This window comes from Atractosteus spatula, chromosome 10 (assembly GCF_055471065.1).
Source record: "Atractosteus spatula isolate fAtrSpa1 chromosome 10, fAtrSpa1.hap1, whole genome shotgun sequence".
Classification (NCBI taxonomy): domain Eukaryota; kingdom Metazoa; phylum Chordata; class Actinopteri; order Semionotiformes; family Lepisosteidae; genus Atractosteus; species Atractosteus spatula.
In genome coordinates, this window is record NC_142715.1 from 16,789,155 (window position 1) to 16,800,881 (window position 11,727).

At 46.5% G+C, this 11,727-nt stretch overlaps 1 protein-coding gene across 3 annotated transcripts; it reads left to right on the forward strand.

The window, feature by feature from the left end:
* The first annotated feature begins 2,601 nt into the window (after positions 1-2,601).
* Positions 2,602-11,009, forward strand: LOC148825519 (RING finger protein 112-like). Of its 3 annotated transcripts, none has more exons than XM_088926204.1 (16): positions 2,602-2,964; positions 3,848-3,903; positions 4,057-4,327; positions 4,673-4,867; positions 5,003-5,125; positions 5,572-5,676; positions 5,772-5,822; positions 6,388-6,444; positions 7,424-7,510; positions 7,904-8,027; positions 8,505-8,617; positions 8,779-8,832; positions 9,080-9,151; positions 9,247-9,462; positions 9,677-9,883; positions 10,172-11,009. In XM_088926204.1, the coding sequence occupies exons 2-16, from the start codon at positions 3,872-3,874 to the stop codon at positions 10,550-10,552; spliced, it is 2,088 nt and encodes a 695-aa protein (XP_088782330.1). In that variant the 5' UTR covers positions 2,602-2,964; positions 3,848-3,871; the 3' UTR covers positions 10,553-11,009. The 3 variants fall into 3 exon arrangements, with proteins under 3 accessions (XP_088782330.1, XP_088782332.1, XP_088782331.1); XM_088926205.1 differs by lacking the exon at positions 2,602-2,964 and adding an exon at positions 3,124-3,201; XM_088926206.1 differs by lacking the exon at positions 6,388-6,444.
* The last annotated feature ends 718 nt before the right edge of the window (positions 11,010-11,727 follow it).

Genomic DNA, 11,727 nt, shown 5'->3' on the forward strand with positions numbered 1-11,727 from the left:
TACAAGGTATATAATCTCGAAGAGATGCAAACACAAAGAGATACACAACAGAGAATATATGTCAATATATATCGTTCGGTTACCAAATCGCTAATCAGTGTTATTACCCACTGTTACTCTAAACTCGGAAGTAAATACATTACTCATGAATTAAATTGATAACAACTTGTGTTGAGGTACAATTAAATTCTCGAGACGCAATGTAGAACATGGGGTTTACTTATCCACTGTGTTTGGATTTGGAATTTCCCAGCACGAACACCAAACCAGCTGACAGGCTCTGTTGCAGCCTCTGTTCCAGCGGTTGTCCAATGGGCGTTGTGTCGGCGTCCTCTGGCTACCGGCCAACCAGTCGAGGTGCAGCTCGGAGTAGGACGGGCGGAGGAATCTAACTGCGGCGCGCAGGGCAGTCGTTGCTCTGAGGGGATCTACCAGCAGTCCGGCTAGCTAGTAGAAAGTCTCTATGCACAGAGTGTGACCGCGAGTCTTCACAAGTCACTCTTTTGCCTGGGAAGAAACTGGTTCGTTCCCGGTCCAGCGCTGCTTCTGAATAAGCTATTCAGGTTGTCGACGAGGGTCCAACTGTAGGCTGCCGTTGATCAAGCGGAGCATTCACGTTGGTAGAATTCTGAGTACGTACGGGATCCTCGGCCTCGCGCTTAGAACAAAGTCCAAGTCCTTTTGCAGACAACAGCAGTTGTCACGTGATTGTCTCTGAGGATGCGCGAAGATGGCCAAGGAGAGCCCAGAACTGAGCTTGCGCTCCCTTTTTGATCAAGACCCAGATGTGTGCTGATTGGTTGAGAGTTTGGCGGGCATTGGAGACCCACGTGGTATTACCAGTCCCTGATTGGCTGGTCAAGGTGAGATATAAGTCACTTGCTCTTGACACTTAGGAATGCAGTCCAGATGTCCATTCGGCACTCCCTAGACTGATAGGCGCCAGTGGATGACCATTGATCATGATAGCCAGCCTTAGCTACTTGCATCCCCGTCTGGGAGCTTGCTTCTTGTCAAAAGAAAAACATCTTAAATCAGCTTGCCTGAATTCTTTCTCTGTGGCTGCACCACAGAGATGGAGGGTGAGATGGGGGCTCCTTTAGGAGCATACCAACGCTTAATTCTGTCTTATTAACCAGCATTGCCGCTACATTAGTATACAACTTCACAAAATAATGTACATAAACATTATTACATTTCATATCTTGAAACATATTGTACTCTGAGGGCAAGGCTATCTTTCCAAATTTCAATGTGTTGAAACAATACACAAAGCACATAAGCTGCTTTAACACAACATAGCACAACATAGACACAAGCAGAAGAGATGCATAACTCATAACAGACACAGAACAGCAAAGACCCGTCAAGGCATCCAAGTGCCGCAAAGTGGTAACCCCCAAAACCCAAAGTGCCACAGCATCATAAACCCCAAATGGACTCTGTATATGACATCCCCCATCCACCCCTTCAGAAGATGAAACAAACACAGTTCTTCCAGACAGTGAAAAGCACTGCTGGAAGAAGGGCTGGCCAGCACAATAAAAGCTATAAAAATCAGTAATAAACTCATTAAGCCAGGCTGGTCTGGACCTGACTCTGGCTGGCCATGGAGAAGGAGCTATGGGTTGCTCCGTCACAGGAATGACGGCTCCACCGGGACTTTGACCTTTCGCCTGGGAGTCCAGAAGGGGCAGGCTCGGCCTCCACGTCAGAGTGTGTGGGTGCTGTCACTCTGCGGAGGCAGCTGGCGTGTCATCAAAAGAGAGGCAGAAGGTGGAGGGACCCAGCTACTCTGTGACCTGTAAAGGAGAAGACAAAAAGACTGCAGCTTGTGCTCCCAATTGGGCCTTCGGATTCACCTGGACAGCGATCCCAAGCAGCTTCATTCACCCTGTGCGACATGTAATTCCACCTTTCATGTGGCGCTGGTGTTCGGCCACCCTGCTGTGGGTGCGCGCCATTTTTGAGAGTCTGGATCAGGCGTTCCACACACCCGTTTGCCTTCAGGTTGTAGAAAACAATGCATATGTGTCAAATGCCTTGATCAGTCAAAAAAGACTCAAACTCTCCAGACACAAACTGCGGCCCATTGTTGGCGGTGATCAGGGGAGCCCAGTCAGCTGTGTGATTTCAGGCCAGTGAGATTAGAGCAAAGCACACAGATATGTGTTAGACAAACTGTGGTGAAGTTACTATAGTACAACTGGTACCTGTGTGGCTTTTCCTCTTATTACTGCGGTCTTACTGTAGACTTTTTCTTGGTTCAAGAGGCTGTTATTGCTATTCCTACAGAGAAATATAAAATCCAGTTAACATTGTAAAAATACATAACATGATCGATTCTGAGTGTTACATTGCTCTGATCTGTCAGTGTGTGACCAATACTGTGTGTTACACTGCTCTGATCTGTCAGTATGATTTATGTTTGCTTTCCAGTCGAACAGCATTCTAGCACTGTTGTCAGGGACCTCTTTGGTAATGTGGTGAGGAAAATACCCACACATATCTGTAAACAGGCCACATCATCACAGTACAGTACAGTAAAGCCCAAAGAGATCAGGATAAAATCACAGTGTAATGCAATAAAACCAAGTGATTTCAGGTAAAAACCCAGTCTGTGTAGTAAACCCAGTGAAATTATGACAAAAGCACAGTGCAGTAGAACCTATGAGATCAGAGTAAAAATGCAGTGCAATGACGTAGAACCTATGAGACCAGGGTAAAAACACAGTCCAGTGCAATGAAGCCCAGTGTAATTGGGGTATAAAACAGGTCCAATGCAACAAAGTCCAGTGAGATCAGAATTTAAAAGAAGACTGTCGGGCCGAAAGTAGAGTCTTTCATAACAATTTCTGTGAACCCTTCTGAGTGAGCAGCTCATAATTGACAGTTCTAATTTCCTTAAATGGAACATCTTTCACTTTCACTTCAACTCTGCTGAAAAAGGACCTGCTGCTTTTGGTGAGTAATACAAATTAAATCTTCTCATCCACACAGACAGGGATCAGGGGAGCCCAGACAGCTGTGGTATTTCAGTACAGCCCATTGAAATTAGAGCAAATCGTACAGATGTGTTAGACTAGCAGAGCTGAAGTTATTATCATCATCCAGGTGGGGCTGCACACTGGTGGCGGAGTGGGATTCCCCATTACTTGTAAAGCACTTTGAGTGGAGTGTCCAGAAAAGCGCTATATAAGTGTAAGCAATTATTATTATTATAGGACGGACTGTGTGGTGTTGAGTTCTGTGTGGCTGTTCCTCTTATTATTACTGTCTTACTATACTTCTTCTTGGTTCAAGAGCCTATTATGGCTTCAGAGAAATTTAAAATCTATTTAACACTGTGAAAATACTGGACCTGTATCTGAAACATAAATACATAGCAATGTGATCAGTGTTAAATATTGCTGATTTTCAGTGTGTGATCACTGCTGTCTGCTACACTGCTAAGTAAATGTTCGATACTGTGTGTTACATTGCTCTCATCTGTCAGTATGTAATTGATACTGTGAGTTACACTGCTGTGTGCTGTCTGTGATCGATACTGTGTGTTACATTGCTCTCATCTGTCAGTATGTAATTGATACTGTGAGTTACACTGCTGTGGGCTGTCAGTGATTGATACTGTGAGTTACACTGCTCTGATCTGTCAGTGTGTGATCGATACTGTGTGTTACATTGCTCTCATCTGTCAGTATGTAATTAATACTGTGAGTTACACTGCTGTGGGCTGTCAGTGATTGATACTGTGTGTTACACTGCTCTGATCTGTCAGTGTGTGTATTTATAAATGCTATCGTACTTGAATTGGTCCTTGTTCTTGTTTTTATCTTTGTCTAAACAGGATTATTGTGACTTGGGACAGTCAATGGGGAATTCTCAGTGCCCATCAGAAAAAAGGTATTATTATGATTTAAACTTAAAATCATAATAATGTGTTTAGAAGACAACTCAGTTCCAGGACAGCTGGTCCTGCCATCCAAGTCCTTTTCTGTCTTTGGCTGTGGATTGGCTGCTGACTGTGTCTCGGTCTCTCTCTTCCCTCCGCTCCAGCATGTCTTCGGCCTGCCTGATGTCTGAGCAGCAGCAGGAGGCAGTAGAGAGCTCTCTGCTTCCCGATCTCGAGCAGGAGGACATAGGAAGCTCCGTGTTGTCTGAGCCTCAGTGCTCCATTTGCTTGGGCAGTTTCTCCAAGCCAGTGATTATCCAGTGTGGCCACGAGTTCTGCCAAGACTGCATCGAGTCCTTCTGGGTCGACCTCGTGATCACCTGTCCCCAATGTCACAAGGTGTGTGAGCGTGCGAGCACAGTCAAGAGAGAGGAGGTGAGTTGTAGTATTGTTTTCTGCGAGGGCTGCAGGGTCACACAGAGGCTTCGTCTCTTTTTCCATTAGAAGCTTTCCTGACAGTCAGGCTACAGGGAACATTTTGAAACCCAGATACACTTGCTGGAGAATCCTGGTGTGGCAGGTGCACAGTGTACACTGTGAGATGGGTAGACTTTAGATGCCCTGTGCTCCTGGTGCAACAGCAAGCACTCTGACCTGGGGGATGTCAGAGAGAGAGGCCCGTCCAGTGGGCATCAGCACTCTGCTCCACACTTCCACTACCCTCTGTGTAAAGTTAAATGCCTCCTGGTCTCAGTTTTAAATGTTGTCTTCCACTTCCAGGGCTCTGGCAAGCCCATTCAGCTGGTCCATGTCAGTCCTGATGGCTCCCTCCTGTTGAAAGAGAATGTGCTTCGGCAGTGTTTCCTGCGCTCAGATGTGAGGGAGACTCCACTCTGTGTGGTGGCCATTGTCGGGGAGAGGAGGAAGGGCAAGTCTTTCCTCCTCAACTACCTCCTGCGCAAACTGTCTAAAATGGTGAGAGCACCCCACCCCCTCTGCTCTCTGTATAAAGCAGTGTCATACGGCCCTGACATCCCACCCCCACCACTCTCTGTGTAAAGTCCCGTCTTATGACCATGGTTGTGAATGCTCCCTTACCTGTGAACACAGGACATCTGGATGAGTGACGATGAGCCTCTGCGAGGGTTCGAGTGGCAGCCTGGAACTGAGACCATGACGAAGGGTGTGTTCATCTGGAGCCGGCCTCTGTTCCTGGAGACACAGGGGGGCAAGGCAAGGGCTGGGCAAGCTGGGAATTCATCTGTTGTAGGGGGCGCAACTGTATGACTCAGACAGGTGCAGGTTGAACTAAGTCAGAGAGTCTTTCACAGACCCTGCAGGCATCCTGAATAAGTAGGAATGAGAGCTCTACTGACCCTCACCAGCCCCTGTTACCCACTTGTCCACACTCAGGGCATCTGTGTGGCATTCTCTGCTCAGGAATGGGAAGGTTTTGGTGTATCAAATCACCAGACAAATAAGAGGAGGTCATTCCCATCCAGTCTGATTGGTACAGTAGTTAGTAGGCCATTGAGCCATTGGCTGGGCAGCTTGTTCCACACTCTCACCACCCTTTGTGTAAAGCTCTGTCAGCTCTGTGTTGGTACCGGAAGGGAAGAGGAGACAGATGACCACTGCATCTCTGATCAGAATATTCTGTTTTTGTCCCCTCTGTCCAGTTGGCTGTCTTCCTGGTGGACACTGAGGGATCCGTGGATTTGTTGCGGGAGACGGAACTGAGTGTGAAGCTGTCTGCCCTGAGCGTCTTTCTCAGCTCACATATGGTGAGAATTGCGTGGCCCTGTCCCACCTTCCTTGATGACTCTGTACACCTTGCTGTGCTCTGGAGAGGTGACGTCTCCCCTGTCCTCTCTCCCAGATCTTCAACGTTCATGCTGATGTGAAGAAAACAGACCTGGAATACCTGGAGGTACAGCACCCGGCCACGGTCTTATCCCCTGATGTGCCACACAGCACCTGCACAAGGGAGCTGTGGTGCAGTGGGGGGCTAAAGCCGGGAACCTCTCAGTGTCACAGGTCCTTCAACTGGGACTGTGGAGCAATTGCAGTGCTGGGTCTCTCTGACTGGGGTATGAGTTTGCCCCCTGCTGGTGACGTGTGGCATGAGCACAGCACTGCATGACTCGAGGTGCTGTTGTGTGTGATGCTCTGTGCTGCCTGGTTTTCCTCACAGGGCTATATAAATAGGCCAGTCCTATCTTTCCCCATGTGTGTCTGCCTGTGTATGTGATTGTATTTGTATATTTGTTTTATATGTGTATATTTGTTTTATATGTGTATCCATGTTTATTTTTTATGAGTGCCTGTGTCTCTGTCAGACTGTCTGACAGATTCAAATTCTTCTCAGGATTATTGGCATGAGTGGTAAATTACACTGTTGCCAAAACAGAAACAATAAACTACAGAACCTACAGTATGACTTTCTCTTTCTCTGTCTCTGACACACAGATGGCTTGTGTTTACTCTGTTTGCAGTTGCTGTATCTTGTGGCACAAAAGGGTGAAGGAGCCTTTAACCTGAAGCATTTTCAGGTATGAAATTTACTCTTGAGTGCAGTGAACACAAAAAAAGATCAGATCTCTTTTATCACCTGCAGACCAGGGCCTGTTTTAACTGGTTGCGAGGTGGGGAGTAGGGTGATAATAGTTCAGACAGTTACTGAGGTGCCAGGCCATGCAGAACCTTATAGGTGAGCAAGAGGATTTTGAAGTCAACAAGAAACCTGACAGGAAGCCAGTGCAAGGACTCCAGGACAGGGGTAATGTGATCACGTGCACCTGGTTAGGAAGTCAAGCTAGGATCTCTCCTAAATTCCTCAATTTTGATTGAAATTCCAGCACACTGCTATCCACAGATAGGGCTACTACACTGGCTTTACCTTAGTGTTAAACAGGTGCAACATGACTTCAGTCTTGTTGTAGTTTAAGTTAAGGAAATTTAGAGTAACCCAGGGTTTTATATTAGAAAGTATAACTGCACTGCAGTTAGTGCAGAGACAGCCACTTCAGTGTAAGGCTTAGTATGGATGTAGATTTAAGTATCATCAGCATAGAAATGATAGATCAGACCATGTGATCTTTATAATTGACCACATAGATACAGGCAAATTCTGAATAGTATAGGCCCCAGCATCAGATAAGACCTGAACCATTGGAAGCAGTGTCAGAAACTGCAAACACAGCCACAGTCTCTGCAAACATGAGAAAGGAAGATATCATGGTTAACAGTGTCGAAAGCAGCCATAAACACATTGTTTTCAGCAGTACCAATTTACTAAGGCATGCAGTGTCCAATTGAGAGAAAGCAGATTTGCAGGCATCATAACAGCTGTCATAATTCACTCAGAATATTGGTTTGGCTATTTAATCTATTTCAATCATTCTCATGCACATTATTACTTGAGCTGTACTGTAGGACGGCAAGTTAGGCTCTTCAATCTATAGAAATCGTTAGGATTTCATGACTTTGTGAGGTGAGCTGATATGAGATCTTTCTCAATCTCTGATAAAGGGGTTTGATTTCCTGGTGCGGGACTGGACACAAACTCGGGAATTTGGACAGTCTGGAGGATTCCGACATCTGGAGAGAATCATCCAGGTAGGAGAAATACTATGGACCTTATATATATATATAACCCTGACCCGTGCTGAGAAAGCCAGAGAGATACTGATACTCTAGACCGGTCAGGAGCTACAACAGTGCCTCATACAGACAACTACAGGCCACAGACTAAAGAGAAGCAGTTCCTTCAGTCTGTCAGTGTGGGACACTCCTTATGGATTAAAAATGACTCTGTTCCTCCAGCTTGGCAGTGTGGGACACACCCTTCAGACTAAAGAGACTCAGTTCCTTCAGACTGTCATTTTGGGACTAAAGACTAAAGAAACCCCCTCCAGAGCCTGTTCCTTCAGGCTGAGAGCTGCATTATTTTAGACACAGAGGGATGGGATCCTACCCCTTTCCTGTCGACATGTCTGTCTGTGCTTTCAGCGCTTGGAGGAGTCAGGGACAAACAAACAGGTTCTGAGGATCCTCAGGGAGAAGAGGCCATGCTGCCACCTCATGCCCTTTCCTGGGGACCGACTGCTTTGGAGTCAACAGGGAACCATGCAAGGTAAAAACCGGACAGCTCCACTCCCAGAGCAGCTCCCCTAATCCCATTGACAGTTGTCCTGGTCAACCACAGTGAGGTAGTGTTGAGCAGCAAACCAGCTACAGGTAGCTTCCAGTGGTAAAGTGCTGCAGTGCTGTGAGTTTGTTAATGGCCTTAAAGCAGGTTACAAACAAGAGGAGGAAATCCAGCTTCTGTAGTAGATAGTAGCTCATTGATCTGAGAATCTGGATAGCTTGTTCCACACTCTCACCACTCTTTGTGTAAAGATGTGCCTCCTGCTCTCAGTTTCAATGCATGTTTTTACATTTGTTTCTGGTTGGTATTTACTGTTAATTTTGAAGAAATCCACTGGGTTGCATATGTCAGCATTTGTGAGGATTGTGAATATCAAATCCCCTAGTAGTCTAGTCTAAATTCAAGACTATAGAGCTTCAAGAGCTTTTGTTTACATTTGTTTTCTCATTGTGTTTTTCTGAGAAATGAATGAACCGTTTCAGCACTGCCTGAAAGAGTACATCAACCACATTGTCCAAGTTCTGCAGACAATACAGTCAACTGTGACAGGAAAGACACTGGCAGAGAAATTCAAGGTGAGATACTATTCACTGAACCAGTCAACAGCCATCAATACACCACTAGGGTAAAACACCTCAAAGATCATGGTAAAAACCAGTATAGTGCAGTAAAAATGTGAAGCAGAGACCCCACACTGCCCAGTGAAGCCACACTGAACTTGTTCTTGTCTTCACAGGAAGTGGCACAAGTGATTTTCACAAGCAAGTACAGAATATCCTCTCTTGCAAAGGTGTGTCCCTCTCTTCCCTGCTGACCCAGTAAACCTTTTCAAACTATTCTGTGCTCCTGTCTTCAGTTCCTTCAGAATACAGAGACTCAGTTCCTTCAGCTTGTCGGTGTGGGACACTCCCTTCAGACTTAAAAGACTCAGTTCCTTCAACCTGACAGTATAGATTACTTCTTGAAATGTATGTTTCATTCCAGAACACCTCTATCAATGTCAGTTCTATCGGTAACCCCTTTGCTTCCTCCTCCAGCTCATCCAGGCCTTCAGCCAGCTCACTCTCCTGCAGGTGAAGCAGGAGTTCACCATCTTTCTGAATAAGCAGGTAACAGTGTGTGAAAGAGAAAGAACGTGACAATGGAATTTGTATTAGGGTGTTTGAGCTCCTAGGCTTGTTGACCTTGCTCCCCCTTTCTTCAGAGAAGGTTCATGCACGACCCCACACAGGGAATGAGGAGGAGTGTGAAACAGAAAGAGGAAGAGCTGCTGGCCCGAGTGCAGGGTGAAGTCAGACCGCAGGATTTCCAGGAGCTCTCAGAGATCCTGGGATCTGAGTGTAAGACATTCCTGAAGGAATACACTCACCTCATCATCATGAGGGAGAAACAGGAATTCACCAACTTTCTGAATGAGCAGGTGAGTGTATACCTGTATGTATGAGAGAAAGAGCGTGAGAGTGTGTGTGAAACTGTGAAGGTGTGAGTGTGTGTGTGTTTGAGAAACTGGGCTCCACTGGGGTATCTTCTGCTTGTTTCTGGAGTGTCTTTGGGTGGGCTCCTTCTTGTTTCTGGGGAGCCCTGAGCAGTTCAGAGGGCGTAGTCTAAAGTGACCTTGCACTCTGTTTCCTTAGAGAAGTATCATGCACAACCCCACACAGGGGATGAGGAGGACTGTAGAACAGAAGGAGGTAGAGCTGCTGTCCCATGTGCAGGGTGAAGTCAGTCAGCAGGACTTCCAGGAGCTCTCAGAGATCCTGGGCTCTCAGCGTCAGAGGTTCCTGAAGGAATTCATTCTCCCGCAGGCGCAGCAGGAATTTGATGGCTTTCTGCATAGGCAGGTAAATATATGATTGTGTGTGAATATAGATGTGTTTATAGATGTGTGTGGGAGTTCACAGGCTTAATTGGGGTACCTCTTGCTTCATTCTGGGGTGTCCTGATGGACACTCCTTGTTTCTTTGTGTACATTTGCATTCTGTTTGTGTCTGGGGTGTTCTGGCATAGGCTCTTATGTCCAGGGTGTTCTGGAGTAGTCTTCTGCTTGTTTCTGGGGTGTACTGGAATGTTCAAAAGATATATGGAGCTATCCTTTACTCTGAAGTGTACTTACCCCTCATTTTCTGTAGAGCAATAACATGCTGAAACGTCCAAAGAAGATGAGGGAGATGTTGGAGGTAAAGAAGACAGAACTGCTGGACTATGTAAAGGACAAAGTCAGCCAGCGGGAGTTTGAGGAGCTCTGCGAGTACACAGCCACTAAGAGTGAGAAGTTCCTGCAGATCTATCAGATCAAGTTTGGCCTGACTGTGGGCTGTGTGGTGACCATACCTGTGCTGACCGTGGCTGGGGGTGTGGCTGGAGGCGTGGCTGGGGCCTTCTTGGTCGGGGGCGCTATAACTGTGCAGGCTGGGATCGCCACAGGAACTATAGTCGGCACTACGGCCAGTGTATGGGTGGGTAGAGCAGCTTCAGCCGTCTACGAGCGGATCAAGAGGAACAGGCCATAACAGTGATACCTATCCTCTCAAACACTGAGCCACGGCTGGTGAGAGAGGCACTGCACTCTTTATCTTCAGGTGTCCTGCCTTGACTATGGCCACAGCTACAGGGTGCACCAGTGCAGACAAGGGAACCACTGTGTGCTGTGCAGATGGGTGAACGCCAGGGGGTGCTACAGCATCTGGCAGAGTTTTCAGTAACGGGGAAATATCCACCAGTAGCCATTCCTGGTGCTGACTCTCTGTCCACAGTGTCCACAGAGCCCAACATTCCCCTACAGAGCAGGATTCACTGCATGGTGGGGTGGGTAGGAATCCTCTGGATTTCTCTCCTGCATTCAAGAGCCAAGTCTGCTTCGCCTCTTACAGAGACTCAAAACCTGAAAAAGCCCTTAAACATTTTTCTTACTCACTGGTGCAGAGTAACTCCTCAGGTCTACAGTCTTAATTAGTGCAGGTTAGCTCTCCTCAGGTCTACAGCTAATAGGAACTATGAGCCTGCCTGACTGGTCTTTGAACTCTAGTGCAGACAGGACTCCTTGTGTACTTTGTGTCAAGCTGATTGTGACTTTCAGAGATTTAAAGTGATATTACATATCCCGGTCGTCTGTGTTATTTCAATCTGATTCTGTGTCAAAAAATAAATTTCCCATCAACTTTGAAATATCACTATGCTTTATCATTAAGGTACGACTACATTCTACCTACAATCATTCTGTTTACATTTTTGAAGTTTATTATTGTCACGCCCAACATCCCTCCCCTAGCGGGTGCTCCACTGCTCCCGTTATTAGTCCTGTGATTGTTGCTAAGCTCCCCAGTTGTACCCTGTTATGTGTACTGTTATTTAAAGTCTAGCTCCTCCAGTCCTCAGGGCTCAACATGAGGGTAAGGATGTCACGAGTCCTACCTAGCTCCAGGATACCCTACGTCCAGCTCCTGAGGATCTCGCTCCGTCACCCTTGGACCTCCATGTTTTGTCTGTTCATGTTTTCCCCCTCCCAGGGATTTTAACCTTGTCGCGTCCCAGGATAGATTACTTGTTGATGGACTCCCGGACTCTGCCCTGACCTGCCTTTGGACCGTATAAATATATAGTTAGTTTTGTGCAAAATATGCTCCCCAGTGGGCAAAATATGTAGAATATACGTCAATTAAAGGCATACCTTAGATGTATAAATGTG

Excerpts from the sequence above, each read along its gene's own strand:
- LOC148825519 (XM_088926204.1), top strand. The coding sequence starts at position 3,872 with ATGGGGAATTCTCAGTGCCCATCAGAAAAAAG. Across the intron at positions 8,028-8,504 it reads TCAACAGGGAACCATGCAAG|AAATGAATGAACCGTTTCAG; the intron begins GTAAAAACCGGA and ends TGTTTTTCTGAG. Across the intron at positions 9,463-9,676 it reads CCAACTTTCTGAATGAGCAG|AGAAGTATCATGCACAACCC; the intron begins GTGAGTGTATAC and ends CTGTTTCCTTAG.